A 20,446-nucleotide genomic window follows, 5' to 3' on the forward strand; every position below is an offset into this window, starting at 1 on the left:
ACCGTTGGAAACAACTTAATTGTTTTGATGGACAGTTTAAGATCCCTTAATGCACATGCCAAGGACAGATTAGCCCAATCTAAGAGACATGCAAGACTGTTTTAAAGGAAATCTAATCAGTTAATCACTTAGAAAGCAGCACAATTAAACCAAAATTAAATTACTCTAAATTAATGTTATTCTTAGGTACAAAGTATAAAAATTGCTTAAAGGTGTCATTAAAAAACAATGAGTTCAAGCTGTTTACTACAGTGCACTAGCTGTCCCAAGTAGGAAGATCTTTTAAAGGGTTCTGACAAGATTGTTTGTTTTTTTTAGCTAAATTATCTATTTTTGACTTTTGTTAATGCTGTCAGAACTGAAAAGGATACTCTACATGAGTATAATTTTTTAAATAGTAAATTAATACTCATGGACCACATATGTGGGAAAAAGTTCAAGTTGAGGGGGATCCTGTGTTGTTATTGTTAAGGAACATAATTGTTTTGGACCTTGAAAAGTTTTTAGGACTGGCTTAGACAAATCTAGGTACACTATTTAAGAAGGTAAACTGTTTATGATTTATTTTAACAAAATTTAAAGATTGCATATCTTTAAAGGAGTTCAGTTGTGCTCTAATATAACAACGTGAAAAACAAATAATCCAAACAAGAATTGCTCATAAAATGATTTTATGAGGAATACAACAAACTAAATTTAGAAAAACCAACAGGCATTTATCTGGACAGTCATTGCGACACGCTTGTCATCAGTGTGTGCCGTTAGTTATGGAAGGACCCCTGAAAGCTCTAAAAGGAGAACGCGGGCTAATTTCCCTAACTGTGTATTTATAACCAAGATTTCCACTTAAATAAACGTTTATCAGTGAAATCTCGAAACATATATGGAACAACGTTGTGTCGACACTGTCTCACCACAGAAGAGTGAAGTTTTCCTTCTGAGCTGGTAACAACGAGCTGGCTAACTTAGCAAAAAAAAAAAAAAACAACAGCTAACGTTAAAGCAGCTATAGCTGCGCAGTTTTGGTTCACTGAAAACACCCACACTTACACTCAACAGCTATCTCTGGTTACTTTAGCTTTGGTTTCCTTCTAATCTGTATATTGGAGAGTGGCATGGGCTGCTGCACGAAGTTTATCGCACATTGAGATTTGAGATAAATGCTATTAATTTATCGCCAAGTTGTGACAACGTGGAGAAACAGTCATTGAAACCAAAAGCCTGTTATATGTGATGGTGACTGACCACAGTTTACGTCTTTATTGAATGTAATTAATACCCTTACGTTAAAGACGATACCTAAGGCTAAATGCCCAACTGAGATGTATTTATTATGTTTTTAGGTTAAAATGTTAATAATATAGCGTTACATTTTTGATGGCTCTGTTGCTTTGCTTTAAATTTGATATAACGATAGAAAATAATATCTAACATCTAAACATACATGTTTTAAAATACATTAATAGTTTGGTGACCCAGGAAAAAAATATCAAAGGACAGAGGAAGTCCGTTCTTCCTGACTTAAACAAAAAAATAAAAAATAAAAAATAAGTATTTTAGTGGAGGGTCAGCTTTTGCCAGGGTCACATTTTATAGCACTGATTTACTCGTCTCCATATTTATGTTGTTTTGAGAATTCATATAACAAACTTTATAATGTGCATTGCTAACCATGCACCAGCCATTAGAACTGGTTTAGTCCACCTTTGTTGTTTAGGTACCAATAGTTTAATTCAAAATTACCTTAACTCCTAATGTTTTTTTTTTTTTTTTTCATCTGTGTGCTGTTGCAGCTCATCTGTCAGATTGTGTCTTTTTTCTTATTGTTTTTTCTGCATTTATTCAGTCATAATGAAGAGAAGAGCTGAGGCAGCTTTAGCACCACTGCAGGGAGCAAAGAGGCACCGTGATGACAGCAGCTCAGATGAAGAATCACAATTATCCACCCACGGTATATAGATTAATATTACCCCTCCAAAATATGTTTGGCATGATTTGGTAGACTGTAGCCTGCTGATCTAACAAATGTCACATGGAAGGCAGGATTGGTATAAGATTATTGGTATAAGACTACATGTTACATTTTTCAAGTCTACCAAGAAATAATTTCAGAGTTTAAAAGAACAATTTAGTTTGGACTCTGCGTACAGTACAGATTAATCCTATCTAAGTTTCAAGTTAGTTTTTCTTATTTTATTCATCTGCCTATTCCTGTTTATTAAAAGATTTTACGTGTGTGTGTGCACGTGTTTGATTCTATTGTATCCAGATTCTAGCCAAAATGAGTCCTTCAGTGACCAGGAGGGTCCCAGACCAGGATTCTCCATGCCATCCATATCATCCTTTGATGCCCAAAACACAGATGTCCCCTCACAGACCTCCTCCAAGTTTTCTATGTACCACAGTCCAACACAGAAGCTCACGGTAACATACAGGAAACTTCACTATGTCAATGTGTTTTTCAGACAATTTGTCTTAGAATCTGTGTTGCAGAATCTCACTTAGTATATATTATCTTATTACAGAGTTAATTTCCCTCATTTTCTTGTTGTCTTGCACATTTAGGCAAAAGTGGGTTTCCGTGAGGGCGAGGGTCTGGGGAAGTTTGGCCATGGACGCAGGGAGATTGTGGAGGCCTCTACCGAGCGAGGTAGAAGGGGTCTCATCTTACACCTAAACATACATGTTTTCAAATACCTTAAAAGTTTGGTGACCCAAAAAAAAAAAACACCATAGAACAAAGTGTCCGTTCTGACTAACTTTTTTTTTTTTATTTTAGTGCAGGATCCACTATTTTTAGGGTCACATTTTACAGGCCAGTTTTTCTGTCTTCATATTTAGGCTGTTTTGAGAATTCATATAACAAGCTATAAAACATATGCATTGCTAACCATACACCAGGCAGCCTGATAGAACTGTTGTAGTCCAGCGTTGTTTAGGTGCCCTTCCTTTTTTTCTAATGGGGTTCAGCTGTTGCAGTCCTTGGTTTCCTTCTGACATCATCTGTGTGCTGTTGCAGTTCATCTATCAAAGAGTGTTTGTTTTTTTTGTTTTTTATTTGTTTTTAATTGTCTTCTCTGCATTGTTTCAGTCATTTTGAGGAGAAAAGCTGAGGCGCCCTTAGCACCACTGCAGGGAGCAAAGAGGCAATGTACTGAGAGCAGCTCAGATGAAGAGTCCGAATTGTCTAGACACGGTATATAATTTAATATTTGCCTTCTAAATGATGTTTAGCATGATTTAGTGGTCTTTAGCCTCTGTTGTTGATCTAACATGTAACACAAAAGGCAGGATTGATATAAGATAACACTACTTTGTCCAGGCGACTGTGGCGCAGGAAGGTAGAGCGGTTGTCCACCAATCTCACAGTTGTTGGTTCAATCCCCACCTCCTCCAGTCACATGTCGAAGTGTCCTTGAGCAAGACACTGAACCCCAACTTAGTTGCTCCTGGTGAGTGTTGGCCACTGCATAGCAGCTTCCCCATCGGTGTATGAGTGTGTTTGTGATTGTGAGTGTGAATGGGTGAATAAGAAGCAGTGTAAAGCGCTTTGAGTGCCAATAGGTAGAAAAGCGCTATATAAGTGCAAACCATTTACTTTGGGCTGTACTTAGAGTAACATAAACTATATGCCAAGAAATGATTTCCAAATTTAAAGGCACTATTTAGTTTGGACTCTTCTGGGGTTGTTGAATCTTCCAAATACAGATGAATCCCATCTAATTTGGGATTTTTCTTATTCGGTTCATCGGCCTACTCTTGTTTAGTAATGAAACTTTGTACTTGTGTGCGTGTGTGGTTTGGTTATATCCAGACTCAAACCAAAATGAGTCCTTCAGTGACCAGAAGGATCCCAGACCAGCATTCTCCATGCCATCCATATCATCCTTTGATGCCCAAAATGCAGATGACTCTTCAGAGACTTCCAAGTTCTCTATGTACAACAGAGTTTCACAGAAGCTTATGGTAACAAACCTAAAACTTCATTACTACTTTTTAAAATCTTTTTGCAGAGTTTTTTTTCTTTTCTTTCTAATTTCGTTGTTGTTGTACACCTTCAGGCCAAAATGGGTTTCCGTGAGGGTGAGGGTCTGGGAAAGTTTGGCCAGGGACGCAAGGAGATTGTGGAAGCCTCTACCCAGCGAGGCAGAAGGGGTCTTGGCCTCACTCTACAGGGGTTCCAGGGCGAGCTCAATGTAGACTGGCGTGATGAACCAGAGGTACACAGCATTAAATAATAACTATAATATATTTTCACTCATGAAATGAGAAACTGTAAAATGTACCTGTTGCCACAATTTGTGATGTCTCGCTTCTGTTTCTCTGTTCAGCCCAGTGCTGTAGAGAAGGTAGATTGGTTCCCAGAATGCACCACAGAAACTCCAGATGCAGATGAGCTGAGGGACTGGATGGCTATTGGAGCGGTAAATCTAAACCTGGGACACTCAGTTAAACTTTTACTTAATATGTCCAGGATAATTTTTTTGCTTCATAAAAATATATTTTGGTGTTCAGGTTAGATATATCCCGATATCACTTTTTCCCCGGCCGAGTACAAATACTTACCTTTGAGTATCCCGATACAGTACCGATAGAAATACTTAACTGTTTTGTTATTGGCATGAGTTGCTGGACAGTAAAATCCTCATCAATCCACTGCAGTTAAGCAAATCCTGAACAGAAATTCTTGCACAATCTTCTGCCAAAACAAATAAGGTGGCATCCGGTGTTTAATAAACAGAGCAACTTTTGCTGAAAAGGACAAAAAGAAGAGGAAAAAGAAAAACAAAGCACAGTTTTGCGGTAAGATCCTGGATGGAAAAAGGACTGTGGAGTCTACACAGGAATATAAAGGTTAAATAAATTAAAACAAAGCGAACTTCAGATAAAGCTGTAGTTACTAGATATAACCCTTGTTGTTGCAGATGTTAGCCCTAAATATTAAACCTTTTAAAAATATTCTTGAGAAACATGAGACTTTAGCACAGCAGAGCCTGGAGTCAGCTTTACTTTTGCCACTGTAAATGATCAGCTCAAAACCACAGACATTTTTCTACATCTACCTACCTGCAGAAGTTCAATTGGCATCAGGGGCAGTGTCGGAGAAGTTTTACGAGTACAAGTATACAACCGCAGGATCGTCCCTAATGCCCGATATTGGTATCATCCTTGGGACATCGCTAATTATGGTTTTGTTTTGAACTGCTTTCAGAAAAAACTTAAGATTGAAGATGAGACAGAGTTTTGTGGTGAAGATCTACTGCACACTCTTCTAAGATGCAAGGCAAGTAAATTTTTATCTTTCAGTTAAACATAAACATGATCTATATTAAGATATATCAGCAGTTTTTTTTCACATTACGATGGATTTCTAATATATCATTAAATATGACTTTAAATCAAAGGGTTCATCTTTGTATGTAGGTGTTTTTCTAAGTTGCTTTTCTGAATTTCCTGAGTTGTGTAACCACTGTGTCTGTGTGATGTACAGACAATATTTGATGACCTTGAGGGCGAGGAAATGAGAAGAGCACGAACTCGTTCCAACCCTTACGAGACAATCAGAGGAGGTATCTTTCTCAACAGGTCAGTTTTTAAGTATTTTATAAGAGTTGAAATGTAAATGTAAATTATTTGCAATTTTGGGGGATTTGAAGTAGAGAGCCTCTCTACCTCGACTTAATGGGTTTATTTGAATAATGCTGAAGTGAGGAAAAAGTAGTTGGCTTCGAAAGTTTGCATCCCCTTATTTTGAAATGGTAAAAAAACTCCAACAAAGATTTATTTCGTCAACATATTGATTTTACATTGAGCTAGTACAAATGTTCCTTCGTCAGAAATGAATTTGTATTTATTGTAATCAATTTATGAAGGGTAATGTAAACTTTTGCACCACTATAATTTGCATTATATTACTGTAACTTTCTGTTCATACACTCTGCAACTCCTGTTTTTGCTCCAGATAATGAAAATTGCATTATTATATTTTTAGGGTTACTTTTCATCCCCTTATATGCTATATCAGTTTATGGTGGTGCAAAGTTAACCCTAACCTAATAATAATGCACCTTTTACCAGTACAAATGTTCCGCCATCATTAGACAAAAATGGTAAAGGTGGGTATTTTAAAAAGTTACAGTATATTAGTGAAAATTATATTGGTGCAAAAGTTTGCATCACTATTGATAAATTAATTTAAAAAAAACTTAAATTAATTTTTGATGAAGGACCATTTCTACATGCTCAATATGCAATGATTATTATTAATAATAAAATATTATTTATACATTTGTTTTGCAAATTTTGCATTTTAAAAATAAGACAATGCAAAATTCTGCACCCAACTGTAAGGGGTACTGAGTGTGTCTTGATGCACATTTTTGTATAAAATTTGTATATTATCAAATCTGTTTTAATTTACACAATGTATGATTCTCAATGTTGAATAACAATAAAACATTATTGTGCATGGACATTTAATTTTCATTAAAAGGTAGAATGAAAGATTTTAGGAAGTTGTGCTTTACTTCATTTTTATGTGGCTTAATGGGACAGGGTGACAATCCTTTAAATACAATGTTATACTAAGTTGTATTTTGTGTTCTCTGTATTTAGAGCAGCTATGAAAATGGCAAACATTGACCACTGCTTTGACCATATGTTCACCAACCCAAAGAATTCACAAGGGGTGAGTGGGTCAACGTAACTGCTGATGTGTGTTGCACCAAACTTTTGTTAGCTCAGGAGCCACAGGCTCATATAAACAGATGGTGAGAGCAGCTGATGTTTTCTCCCACTCTCATTATGTAGCACTCTCTGACAAAGGACCGTGAGGGTGAGCTTCTGTACTTTGGTGACGTTTGTGCGGGGCCTGGAGGCTTTTCAGAGTACATACTGTGGAAAAGGCGCTGGCATGCCAAGGGTTTTGGCATGACTCTGAAAGGACCATGCGACTTCAAACTGGAAGATTTCTATGCAGCTCCGAGCGAGCTGTTTGAGCCTTACTATGGTACGCTCAGAATAACCTGGACAATTTTCAGCAGATGTTTCAGGTGACGAATGGTTCAGTGAAAGCTTGACCTATGTGTTTCCCAGGTGAGGGAGGGGTGGACGGAGACGGCGACATTACTCGACCAGAAAACGTGACTGCCTTTAGAAACTTTGTACTGGAGAACACTGACAGAAGAGGGCTGCACTTTCTCATGGCAGATGGAGTAAGATTATATCATGTGTTCGTTTTTTGGTACCAGTGGAATAGTTTCAAATCATGCAAAATGGTTATTTATTCTTTTTGAGGATGAGCTTCCTGCTTTCTGATTAGCGATTGAATCTGTTGGTTTAATCAGCATCTCTTTCTCTGGTAGGGTTTCTCTGTGGAAGGTCAGGAAAATATTCAGGAGATTGTGAGCAAACAACTGCTGCTCTGTCAGTTCCTCACAGCTCTCTCTACGCTCAGGACAGGTTTGTGTCTGTGTGTGTGTGTGTGGGCATGCTTCAATTTGTGAATGTTTGTGTTCCTCTGTGTAATAAATGCATAACTGTCCATTAACAGCTCTGAAATGCGTCTGGCAAATTAGAAAGCTGCTGATGTTTTTGAATTCAATTATCTGAATTGTCCGCCTCATAAAACCTTAAAATCTTTCAAAAACTCTCAAACAATATTTTGATATGTTTTATAAATATTGATGATGTTAAGGTTAAGTTGTTTTAATGTTTAATTTGTGTATGCAATTGAAATTAAGAGTTGGAGTGTGAGTAATTTGGGGGCACCAGTGCAATTAAGTCCATTAAGTCTATTGGCAGCTGAAGAGCGCAGTGAGTGAGATTATTCGAACTGAAAATCACAGTTTTTATGCAGTCTCTCCTCTCTGCTCTTTGTGGCTTAGGAGGCCAGAGGCCAGAGTGACCCTACAGGTGAATCAGCATGATTTATTGGACGTGTTTAGTTTTACCTATGCGTTCCTAAAACAACAGCTGTGGCACTAAATTTTGGTCTCTGCTCCTAAAATTTTTTAATTTGTGGGCACAGGCCTTTAGTGATGCCATTCAAAGATGAGACCACTTTGTCAATGTGAATGTGTCAGTGTCTATGGTGATACACGTCAATGTAACGTATGTGTTAAAGCTCCGCTGCTGCATAGCTTGCCTGTTCTTCTCTTCTTAGCAAAGCTCAACTAATTTTTTAACTGCTTCCTGTTTTTACCAATAAAATTTCAGAGTGTGGATTTAAATTGGGCCTTAACTTCCATTCAAAGTCGTCTTAAAATGTTTTTAAAAGTCTCAAATTGTACTTTTTGAAACTCTGCAGCAACTCTGCACCTCATGGTTTGTGTTATTTCACTCACCATCTTTATATTTGTGATGTGAATGTGTGATTCATACTGGTACTCTTTGTCTTGTCTAGGTGGCCACTTTGTCTGTAAGACCTTTGACCTCTTCACTCCTTTTAGTGTGGGTCTGGTTTACCTGCTCTACCTCTGCTTTGACAGGATCACTCTCTTCAAACCTGTCACCAGCAGGCCTGCCAACTCTGAGAGGTGGGACTGCATCACTATGATTTATCGTGTGTATGAATGTGGTCACACTGCAAGGGCATATGTTTGATTCTGGTTGTTTATTCAGGGCAAAATGATTTTAAATTTTGACTTTTTAATATTTTTAATAATTGAGCAAAATTGGCAGATTTATCTGTATAGAATAAAGTCAGCAACACCATAAAACATTGTATTTACTGAATATTAAAAGAACCGTGTCTGTTTTTATTTACACTAAGAAGTGTTGTCTTAAATCTGCAAATCTACAGATACATTGTGTGCCGTGGCCTAAAGCCTGGTTCCGACGCCGTCAGGGAATACATGTTCAAAGTCAACCTGAAACTAAACCAGCTGAGAAATACAGAAAAAGATGTAACAGGTGTGGTTCCTCTGAGCATCATCAAGGAAGATACCGACTTCTACCATTTTATGATGAACTCGAACGAGAGGTAGAGACACACCGTAATCAAAAAGGCTTTAATTATTGAATTTTGCACAGAGTGACTGACAATGATTGAACTCACTGTCACTGCAGCCTGTGTGCAGTCCAGATCAAGGCCCTGGCTAAGATCCACGCTTTTGTTCTCGACCCGTAAGTGAACTTTATTTTTACTCACCCCGTAATCTCTATTGTAGCTGTATGTGTGAGATGATGTTTATGCCTGGAACTGACTTTATTGGTATCTCTAGAACCCTCACAGAGCCAAGGCAAGCCGATATCAGGAAGGAGTGTCTGAAGCTCTGGGAGGTGGGTAGAGAAACTATGATATTTGTACCAAACTGACAGAACTAACAGCAACAGAACTGTTCTTGTACAAATTGCTGTTTCAGTCCATATCATTCCATCTCTAAAAACATGTTTTTCTATTTGCAGGTGCCAGACAAAGCCAGAGTAACCCCTGCTTCGTCAGACCCAAAGTCAAAATTCTATGAACTTATTAAGGTCAAGTAGTAAATCAGGGATTGAAGGAACCATACTGGGGGAAATACAACGTTAATAAATGTGCACAGTTAGTGTTTTTCATGTGTTAGTAATGACACTAAACACACTGTAGCATATAAGTGCACTTTAATGAATCCCACACTTTGTTTTCCAAAAGGTTGAGAAATAAGTTGTGGTTATTTACCTTAGTATGTGTACAAGTGTAAAACTTGCATGTGGAAAATATGCAGCTGCACACAAATACACCACTCAGGAAAATTGAAAATAAACACTTATACACTAACTTTAAGTAACTAAGACTGAAAACCAGTAAGTATAAAAATGCATTTTAGCATGGAGTGAAATGGTTTAGATGCTGCTCAAAGAAATTGTAGTAGAGATAAGGACTGTTATGAGTGGGATGATAAATTGTGCTAATTTTGTCTTTATTTGTTGGACCTCAGAATTCAGATATGGACTCGTTCCAGTGTAAACTCACTCCTCTGAACTCCAACACACTTGATAAGTTACGTATGATCCTGGACTACAGGTGCATAGTGGGAGGCGGAGAGCAGATCTTCCTTTTAGCTCTGGGGGTGAGTCTTAAGAGATAATGTAGGAACATATGTTTAGCCTTACTTTATTTAGGAAATGTGTCTTTTAAGCCTCTTGCACAGTTCTCTTTTGTAGAATCAGTGGGAATGGAATTAGGCTCTTTCAAGGTTTTCCTAATTTTATGTATGAAACCCCACCTACCCCAATTTTTTGGAAACCAGCTTTCCTGTTTACATGACAGTAAAGAAATGACCTCGTTACTTAAGTACATGTGAATGCCCTGAAAGTTTTATGTGCAAGATTGATCCATTTCTTTTGGAAAAAGATAAAAATACGGCAGGCAGATAACTTTCTGTGTCATTTGTGGGTATACTGGTGAGTGCCAGAGAAGCCCAACTGTTTCTGTGCTCAATGACCTGTTTATTTTATCCTGTTCTCATTTTGTTATTTGTTCTCTTCATTTCTGTTGACTTGTGTAGAAGTCGCAGATATACACCTGGGATGGGAAGATGCCCTTGCGCTGGAAGAAACTGGAGAATTTTAAGCTGGAGCTGCCGAGAGATACACTCCTTAGTGTGGAGATTGTCCAAGAGCTGAAGGGCGAGGTGAGAAGAGGGACTAGAAAGATGCAAGGCTAATATGGAATGGAAGGCAGTGTTGCAGTCTCTTTAAATTTGGCTCCCTTTTTAATGTGGGAATAATCAGAACTGATTTCTTTTGTGTCATGCTTTCTTGACCATTTTCTCCTAAACCACCATTTTCTCCTAAACCACAATTCAGAGCCCAGAGGTTGTAAAGATCTGTGATACGTGTTGGAGTTTGTGGTCACGGTCATTGTTTTACCTGTACAAATACAGTATATTTGTTCCTCAGGGCAAAGCCCAGCGTAGAATTAGTGCAGTTCATGTAATGGATGCACTAATACTCAATGGCACCGATGTACGAGAACAGCACTTCAACCAGCGGTAGGAAACTGTTACTTGCTCTTTTTTCTTTTTAAATCAGGGACCATGTTTGAATTTTACACCATGTTCAGTATAAGCCCGCTAAGCACTTGGAGATGGACACTGATTAGTGTTTACTGTAGTCTACTAAAAGAGAACCATTGTGTGTCCAGGATCCAGATGGCTGAAAAATTTGTGAGGGCAGTGGCTAAACCAAGCAGACCAGACATGAACCCTATCAGGTATTCATTTGAATGAAGTCATCCATTTTTTCATGCATGTGCTGGGACAGAAAGCACTAGACAGATGGACAGCATCAGACGTGGAGTCAATCTATATAATAAAACATTTGGAAGTATTATCAAAATCTTAATATGAAGCTTAGCTGCACTTGTTCCGACGTTAATCAGAAAAACCGTGTCTCTTTTTTTGTGACTCCCACGGGTCAAACACTGCGACTTTTCATAAATATTACATTGTTTATTATTATGTATGTGTAGTAATTGTTTTGTTAATTGTCTTAAGAATATTATCTAGGGAAGTAGAAGCTTCTTCTCTATCCTATTAGTTCCTGGTCATCATGATAATAAAGTGCATCATTTGTTTGTTTGTTTTTCACCAGAGTGAAGGAGGTGTACAGACTGGAGGAAATGGAGAAAATATTTGTCAGGTATAACGAGATAGATGTTCATAAGGGAACATGAACTACTAAGGGATACTTTCACTCATATTGAATTTGCATTTTTTACTTCTAGGTTGAGTAGTACATACAAATAATGTCCCCTCTGATTTCCCTATATCAAAATATCTCTACTTCTAACTGAAAATGCCTCCAAATGGCATCACTTGGAGGAACCTTCAGTTCAGATTACATAATCTTGTTGCCCAGAGCTCCTACAGATGGCCTAATTATGATAACTTCCCCTGGGTGATGTCATTTGGAGGATTTGTTTCAGCTAGAAGCAGAGAAATGTTTTAATGGGGAAATCAGAGGGAAGTTTATAAGCATTAATGTACATTTACACACTAAACAAAAGCCATGAAAGCTAGTTGAAAATTGGAGAAGTTGCTCTTTAGATATCAGGCTAAGTTTCATATAAGTATTGAGTTTTTCTAGTTGTTTTGTAACTTTAGCAAAATTTGTTTTCATTAGTTAATTTCCTTTTCCTCGTGCAGACTCGAGATGAAGGTAACAAAGAGTTCAGGAGGAGTCCCTCGTCTGTCCTACACAGGCAGAGATGACCGACACTTTCTACCCACAGGCCTCTACATCATTAAGACTGTCAATGGTGTGTAAACGTTTGTGTGCACTGTAGCTCAGTGTTATGACAACATGACAATTTCTGTTTGTTCAACTGTTATTATGTTTGTTGTTTTAACTGTGTCGAAGCTTTGAGCCAATATCATTTGTCAAAGTCTCCGAACAGCCATGGACAGTGGTTGCTTTTTATGATTTTAGGAAACTTCAATCCTCTGTCTACTCTCTCTCACCCCATCAGAGCCGTGGACAATGGGGTTCAGTAAGAACTCCAACAAGAAGTTCTTCTTTAATAAAGTAACCAAGGTCTCCTCCTATGAAATGCCACCAAACTCTGCTGCCCCCTTCCAGTATGTACTGATCTGACCTGTTACACCAATCAGTAGAAAATCTTGAGTGTTTCACTCTCAGTTGTGCAGTATTAAGTATCTTCTGGTAGTCATTATTATGATGTGAATGAACACTGTCTTGTCTTTGTCCTCAGTGTCTGCCACTCTGGGCGGCTCTTCTGGGCCTGGGTGGACGGGGTCATAGTTCATGATTCTCAGACCCGGATGGATCCTGAAAAACTGTCCAAAGATGATGTTTTGACCTTCATCCACCATAATTATCAACATTGAAACTCGAGGACCTCGACTTGATTCAATCTGAGAACAATGGAGGAAATATATAGACTTAGTTCATTAATTGACAAATATTTTGGCAATGCAACAGGGATTATTTAAAGGACTTAAGAACTGATTGAAATGATAGTCACAGTTATTTACAGTTTTTATAAATCTTGTATTTACATACCAGTTAAAAAGTGCTTTATGACCGTTGTCAGCACGCTACAAGATGTAAGGAAAGTTCCTCTGTAAAATGCGACAGAGAAATTAGCAGGCTGTAACTGGACTAATCTTTAAGGTGGTGAATTGTTTGCTGCTGTTTGTAGCAATGATATCTGAAATTCCTGTAAGACATTTGACAAACCAGTCTGTCTTTCTGCCTTTTCCACTGCCCTTAGCTTTATGAATTGTAATAAGCAAGACTTATAGGACAATTTCAAAACATAAAATGACTTTCATTGTCTCTACACTGAATTGCATGTCCCTGTAGACCCAATTTTCCACACTTTGTAGTCTATGCCATGTTTGTGTGTGTTTGCATACATCACATTAGCAACGATGGATAGGGTTACAAATGTTGAACTATGCATCCATATCTGCATCTTGCTTGCTTTGCTCTACACTTGCTTTAAACACAGCTGCTCCCGTTGTTGTCTGTGATGAAATTTAATGCACAGTTTTACGCACCAGCAGACTTCACTGCAGCTGAAGCCTAAATACAACAAACAGGTTGGTCATGTTTTAAATTATTGCTAAAAACATTAGTTTTCATTCGGTCATTGTCACGGAGTATGTATGTGTGTTTGCGTGTCTGAAATGGGTAAGGTGTGTTGGTAGGTTTCAAGTTTTTACCCTGACACCTGTTTGTGATTTTGCCTTATGTCACCTTGACTGTTTTCTTAAATGCTGCAAATTAATTTTCTTTTTTCTCCTGTAAATGTAGCTTTCAAATTATATGATGTAAATATTAATAATATAGAAAAAATAAATGGGAAATACACATCCCAGAACGTACCTTGAACTGCATGGTTTTATTTGATTCAAAAGTTTTTGTGAGTGATGATGTCTGTGGCTGGATTAACGTGTTTAGAGAACCGTCTTTTCCGCAGCTTCATTATATTGGCTCTTGCACATTATCGCAGCTTCACTATATTTGCTTTTCTACCTTGATCAACCACTACTACTGCATATCAGTTTGTACTAATTTTAACAAAATTCACTTTTCTTTTTGTCAGCACAATATATTATTACTATACTATACTTCTCTGCTTCTAACTGAAAAATGCCTCCAAATGGCATCACTTGGAGGAACCTTCACTTCAGATTACATAATCTTGTTGCCCAGGGCTCCCACAGATGGCCTAATTATGAAAACACCATCTGGGTTATGTCATTTGAAAGAGTTTTTCAGCTAGAGGCAGAGAAAAGCATTAATGTACATTTACACACTAAAGTAAAGCCAAGTCTGAAATAGGTAAGGTGTCCCGGAACGTTTCAAATTTTTACCCTGACACCTCTTTGTCATTTTGCCTTATGTCACCTTGACTGTTTGTTTTCTTCTATATTACTGCTTATTTTCCATAGTACCCACTGCTGATTACCTGATCAGGTGTGTTCAATCAATCAGAAGTTGGAAAATACCAATTAGCTTCGTCTTTCCTTGCCCCACCCTAATTCTAAATGGTATCTTCCAGCCTCTGATTGACTGAACACATTCAGGTAGCACACATTGCATAGTGCAGTGACAGCTGGAAAACAAGCAGGGCAGGTGTCCCTGAGAACCAGGGTTGTGAATACCTAAGACAATTCCCAAACACATTGCAACTAATCAAATGCCCCCAAAAAGCTGATACAGAAGCTGGTTTATATGAGGCCAGAGGCATCTTCCCTTCTCATTAATTTTTAGTCAAGCTACATATATTCTTAATTCTTTGTGTGAAGCTTTGTGGCTGTACTTCCAACACTGTTGGTTGTCTGACAGCAGCTCAGAACCAAGAAAAGTCTGCAATAAATCCAAAGGTGGTAAGTAAATCTATTTACTGCATTTAAGTACTTTTTGAGATACTTCACCAGAAAATGGGCCATTGTGTTACTTTTACTTAAAAAAATGCAATCAACCAGTAAATTATGTCTTGATGGTGGGTACATCTGTGCCTTCAGTCAAGTATAAATGTTGCTTCTCTTCGGTCACCTTTTCGCTGGGAAAATGTTCAACTTTCAAAGCTTGTCAAACTAAACTGTTTGCTTGCACTTTAATCCAACAACTGTAAACATCAAATTCAATCCTGTTTATATAATGCTTTAGTGAAGTACTTTTAAGTACCTTTTTAGAGCTTGAACTTAGAACTGTTGTTTTAGAAAGAAACACTCCCTTTTCACCTTTGGTTTTATTACATTGAATCGTGGCTGAATTTAATTTGACGTTAGCTTTTTTTTGACAAAAGCACTTTCATGTCAAAGTAAAACCAACTAACTGTACACACAACTCAGCCCAGGTTCTTCATGTCATAGTGTTTAGTCTGATGGCCAAAAGGCGTAATTTTATTTTTGAGACCGTAGAAACTACACACTTGACTTCAAAACATCCCAAATATGTAACAAACTATGGATAAGATTTAATTTGAACTTTTTTTCCCTCATTGCCACTGACCCATAAAGCTTTGGCTGCTGAGGAACCTGGGTCTCCCCCATCTCAGCACCTGAAGCTTGTGTCTCCTTCAGAGGAATCAGTGTCTTGGTGGCTTCCTGCAGGTTGCTCTAGGCAGGTTGTTCCATGATTGCTTTAACTGTGTTTCAAGAGACATTTGATGACTGTAGCCATCATTTTATTAATTTTTTTAGGAATCTTTTTGCAGAGTTATTTGTAGGGTTTTCTGTAGGGAGTGTAGAGTCAACATCCAAATAAAGGGCTCTTATTTTGAAATTCACACGCTTATGCAAACGCATCTCGGGTTTATGTAACCGGAAGCGATGTTATGAAAACATTACGGAAGGCATCCGCACCCTCACCGCTGGGACCAAACTCGTGAAACTTAAAGGTAACTCTTGCGTTTGACATCATGTCACTTTCCAGTTTATACAGTCAGACGTGTTCTTTCAAAAAAGTTGAGTCAAATGGTTAAAAAAAATATCTGGTTGCAGATTATTTGTTTTTATCTGAAGATGCGTTTACATAGTTGTTGTGCAACTTAGGATGCGTTGGATACATAACCAGTGTCACGTGACTTGCAGCAGGTTACGCACCTGTGTGAGGTTATATATCGGTACCCCGCCGCTGCTTTGACTGTGGAGAGATTTTCGGTATTTTTCTTTTAAAACGACATTTTCCAACCAGCTCCACACCAGCCATGCTGAAAACCCTGGGACAGGCGCTCTTCTCCACTGGACTAGAGAACCCGAAGTTCACAGCAGAGGAGGGAAAGGTAAATGTTTACTCGGATCGATTTGTTTTAAAAAAAAAAAAAAAAAAAAAAAAAACGCACTGGCCTTAAATATTTAGTGGACGGGCAGAAATAAAATGTAAGACAGGTTTGTCTATTACAACATACTGTGTTTCCAATGAACAATTTATTTAACCCTGTATCTGGTCTCTCACTGGAATATGTCCATGTACATCAAACAAAGCAGAATGAATGTGAAATAGAAATATTAAAGATAAAATCAGACAAATGTCTCAGAACTACAGGTGTTTGTAATAAGGAGGTGTGTGGGTGGGGGGGTTATGTATTGAGTCCACCAGCTCTAACTTTTCAAAATTGTTGATCGACAATGTTCGACGACGCTTTATGACTTGTTATAAATTTAGCAAGTTTACGTGGGAACATGTTTGTGAAAAGATTCTAAAGAGTAACAAATGGGTGTCACCCTGTTCATCACAATGAATGTTGTTATATTGCGGCTCCATCTTTAAATTGCGACTGGAGCTAATGCAACAAGAAACCTGAAAGCAACTATATGGAAACCTTCACATTCAGTTTCACTCTGTGGCTCATGTATAGTTTTTTATAAAGACAGTTTTTCTAGCGAGGTCTAAATCTTTACTTCAGTAACCTGTGGTGCTAAAATGCATGCATTTCTGTTTATAAGCAGATGAGGGTGAGGAAGGACAGGAGGATGTTTGTATAAATGATAAAGATTTTATTCATCAGGACACGTTTTACCACTTGCATATAGACTAAATGATGATATTGATATTTGTAATATTAATCAACCGAGTTATCATTCATAGAAATAATTGTTTTTAAAAGTAATTTGCAGCAATAACGAGTCACATGTCTGTGCTTTGCAGGGACAAGACTATGAGATCCGCACCTACCACGCCACTAACTGGGTGAGCACCTCGCTCAGTGGGATGCAGTGGGAGGCAGCCTTGAGTGGTGGCTTCCGCAAACTCTTCAACTACATCCAAGGCAACAACGAAAACAGTGAGGCTGATTCGATTGTCTCTTAATAAGCCACATTAACACAGTGAAGGCCAAAATAAAAGCAATATTGTAGAAACGTGGGTCTGAAGATGTGGGAGTCGATGAATAAATGTAAAAGATTTTAGAAGAAAGTATGTTCAGCAGTTTACACCAGCACCACCACTTTTGTTTTGCTCAGCAGTTTCCACCAGCATTATTTATGAGAATGAGAATATATACTCTTTGTGCTGTGGACAGTAAGGACTGCAGTGTAAGGACATTTTGATCTACAGACTTGGTGTTTAATTCTCTATATCTGCCAAGCATCTGTTCAGGCACCTGGCAACTGAGGACTTGTTTAGAAAATTAGAGAAAATAAGCTGATCACATGACAATATTCAGCCTGACATGTTTTTACTTTCTCTGATTATATTCATGCCCATTCTTTCTAAAATCCTATGTTATCTGGCTCCTCAGAGGTCAAAGTGGAAATGACGGCCCCTGTGTCCTGCCGCGTGGACCCTGGAGCTGGCCCTGCATGTGAATCTCAGTTCACTGTGTCCTTCTACATCCCCGAGGCGCATCAGGCCAATCCACCAGAGCCGAGTGACCCAGATGTGTTTGTTGAGCATCGCAAGGAGTTCACAGCTTATGTCAGGTGGAGTAAAAGCCAGGCTAATTCAGGCCGAGAATGTGCAAATGGTTTGTTTTAATTATGCTTAGCTTTAATGTTTTTATCACATAATTGATGGGACAAAAACCTTAAAATCCCTGCTATGCAGAACTTGATATCAGAGTGCTCTTTTATTTTTCTTTTTTTATTGCTTCCAGGACATATGGTGGTTTCTCCAATGAGAACATGAAGCGGGAAGAGCTGCTAAAACTTCTGGAGAGCCTCCAGAGGGACGGAGTCCCATACGTTGATAAGCCCTTCTACGCCGCAGGGTACGACAGCCCATTCAAACTGACCAACCGGAGGAACGAGATCTGGATCCTCAAGAAGAACCCTGAGGAGCAGTAAAGAGTTCATGGTCACATCAACCCCCCCCCCCCCCCCCTTTTTTTTAAATTGTGTTTTTTTTAATTTCACTAACATTTTTACATGTGTAGAGTGGTATTTCCAGCAGAGGGCGCTATTAGTCTGAATATTTCTCTCATTAGGTGCATCTTGTTAAAGAGTACCACCTCAGATTTTCTTTGACTTAAATCCACACATTTTTTGCTATTTATTTGGTGTTTCTTAAAAGTTCAATTACGACAAAATTTGAGAAAAAAATGCAATGCAGTTGACTCGGTGCTAATATTAAATTTTATACAAAATTATTAAAAAAGGGTCCATAAATTATGGTACTTATTTGTCCTATATGCTACATTAATACTATGTGTATGAAGTGATAAACAGCCTTAATAGAGACTCAATAACTGTTATTTCATTAATCTGCGGCTCCTTCTCTCAACTCAATATACAAATTCTAGCACCCACGTGTCCTTTTAATACAAAGCCTCAGGTTGACTAAAATTATTTTGATATGATGTAGTTTTAACCATTCAGTTTACAAAGTAATGCTGGTCTGTATCTGTAGATTCATAGAGTAAATGATGGGGGGACAGAAGGACACTAACAGGAGAAACTTTCAGTTCCAGCCAGGAGTCGTTTAGGATTTTTTACTTTACTGACATTTTAGTCTGAATCAAAGTCTTCAAAACACCAGGTTGGAATCTGCATACAGGTTCCAATCTGCTACACTACTCGCAAAAAGTTAGGGATACTTGGGTCAAATTTCAGAATGCACCTAAAATGAGCTATAAGCTTTACAGGTAACTTTAATTTGACCTTCTCCAAACTTTGAATGTACATGTCCAACTATTCAGCGTTTCAGTACTTATTGCATAACCTGCTGTTGTTTAACAAGGTGATTAACCGCAAAAATCACAACGTGAATCTACAACTAAATCTTCTGGTTCAGTGACAATTTGTATTTAAACAATCCTCTTTTATCATACTATTGACAAGTTATATTGAAATTTTTTGTGTTGTGCCACCTCTGTTAATTTAGCATGAACTTTTTACATTTCCATAAATTTCACCTAAAAGTCGAATATCCTTAACACTGAGAACCAGGACTTACACTAATATTGCATTCGGCAAGTGTTTAGTCAGAAAAAAAAATTAATAATTATGCACATCAGTTTTATTTACTTTAGAGTAACATACTAACCCACAACAGAAATTATATACACAGAATACCTAAAACGTGGTGCTAATCAAAATATATAAAGTAGTATTCACTTAATAAATAGGCAGTCTTTCAGTCTAGTAACTTGGCATGAATGATCATAATTGTATTTGTAACATTCTTCTAATGATTTACTAGGCTGTGTGTCTTTAAAAGCTACAATACGCCATTTTTGGGACTCAAACTATTGATGGCATTAGACTCTGCATTAATCCACTGCACAGGCCTTTCGGTGTTAGTCTTAGGAAAATACAGAAATAATTGGCTTTAACTCATTGGCTCAGAAGGAGCTTTGTTGTGTGTGGATGTTTTGGAGTCTTTTATTTCTAAATCTGATCTCATTTCAGACGCCTTGTGTGACATTGTTTTAACATTTTCATCTCTAACTCCTAATTATACTTGAAATTGTGTGCCTATTTCTAAGTAATCTTAAATACCTCCAATGTAAACGTCTGTAAAATGTTTTATCTAAACAATAATAAACAGAACAAATAATTATATGTATTACCACTTGTCTTTAATGTGTTTGTTTCATTTTAGGGTTTGTTTTTTTTTATAAATGTGGATTGAATCACAGATGCAGAAACTTGGTTGTTTAGCTGACCTTTAAGAGTTCAGATTGTCCTCCACACTCTAGTTGTGACCTTTTTATCAGTCAGACGAAATCCTCACCCCAGTTTGTCGCCCTTCATTGTCCCTCACCCATCCCTCTCGCTCTCTCTCCCTCGATGTCATCCTCACATCTGCTGAGTCATTCGTTTCATTTGCACAGAATTGTTCTTGATATCATGTTCAGGCACTCTGCAGAAATTACATCTTTCTTTTCTTTTTATATGCACCTTATCTTCATCTGTTGTTCCGTGCTCAAATCGATCTCATTGGCCATGCTCAGTGAGGTGAAACTTTGCTGTGCACAGTAAATGTATAATGAGGCTTAGTGTTTTATTCCAAACACCACAGTTGTGGATTTTTATCTACCCACCCC

General features: G+C 37.8%; 2 protein-coding genes across 2 annotated transcripts; both read left to right on the plus strand.

Annotated features, from left to right (window-relative positions):
* Window positions 1-768: 768 nt before the first annotated feature.
* Window positions 769-13,835, plus strand: cmtr1 (cap methyltransferase 1). The gene is made up of 27 exons (XM_067483028.1): window positions 769-945; window positions 1,847-1,951; window positions 2,270-2,424; window positions 2,566-2,650; window positions 3,092-3,196; window positions 3,815-3,966; window positions 4,062-4,220; window positions 4,332-4,424; window positions 5,213-5,284; window positions 5,492-5,586; window positions 6,616-6,688; window positions 6,811-7,009; window positions 7,096-7,214; window positions 7,365-7,461; window positions 8,405-8,537; window positions 8,804-8,983; window positions 9,070-9,126; window positions 9,225-9,282; window positions 9,409-9,477; window positions 9,921-10,052; window positions 10,491-10,616; window positions 10,885-10,976; window positions 11,129-11,197; window positions 11,578-11,625; window positions 12,132-12,244; window positions 12,455-12,563; window positions 12,698-13,835. Exons 2-27 carry the CDS (start codon window positions 1,852-1,854, stop codon window positions 12,831-12,833), a joined length of 2,826 nt encoding a protein of 941 aa, XP_067339129.1. The 5' UTR covers window positions 769-945; window positions 1,847-1,851; the 3' UTR covers window positions 12,834-13,835.
* Window positions 13,836-15,746: 1,911 nt separating this feature from the next.
* On the plus strand, window positions 15,747-19,965 carry hebp2 (heme binding protein 2). Its single transcript, XM_067483040.1, has 5 exons — window positions 15,747-15,859; window positions 16,156-16,243; window positions 17,110-17,245; window positions 17,702-17,882; window positions 18,056-19,965. Exons 2-5 carry the CDS (start codon window positions 16,169-16,171, stop codon window positions 18,243-18,245), a joined length of 582 nt encoding a protein of 193 aa, XP_067339141.1. The 5' UTR covers window positions 15,747-15,859; window positions 16,156-16,168; the 3' UTR covers window positions 18,246-19,965.
* The last annotated feature ends 481 nt before the right edge of the window (window positions 19,966-20,446 follow it).

This window comes from Channa argus, chromosome 17 (assembly GCF_033026475.1).
Source record: "Channa argus isolate prfri chromosome 17, Channa argus male v1.0, whole genome shotgun sequence".
Classification (NCBI taxonomy): domain Eukaryota; kingdom Metazoa; phylum Chordata; class Actinopteri; order Anabantiformes; family Channidae; genus Channa; species Channa argus.

Excerpts from the sequence above, each read along its gene's own strand:
- cmtr1 (XM_067483028.1), top strand. The coding sequence starts at position 1,852 with ATGAAGAGAAGAGCTGAGGCAGCTTTAGCACCACTGCAGGGAGCAAAG. Across the intron at positions 2,425-2,565 it reads GTCCAACACAGAAGCTCACG|GCAAAAGTGGGTTTCCGTGA; the intron begins GTAACATACAGG and ends TTGCACATTTAG. Across the intron at positions 11,198-11,577 it reads CCAGACATGAACCCTATCAG|AGTGAAGGAGGTGTACAGAC; the intron begins GTATTCATTTGA and ends GTTTTTCACCAG.
- hebp2 (XM_067483040.1), top strand. The coding sequence starts at position 16,169 with ATGCTGAAAACCCTGGGACAGGCGCTCTTCTCCACTGGACTAGAGAAC. Across the intron at positions 17,246-17,701 it reads CCAAGGCAACAACGAAAACA|AGGTCAAAGTGGAAATGACG; the intron begins GTGAGGCTGATT and ends CTGGCTCCTCAG. Across the intron at positions 17,883-18,055 it reads GAGTTCACAGCTTATGTCAG|GACATATGGTGGTTTCTCCA; the intron begins GTGGAGTAAAAG and ends TATTGCTTCCAG.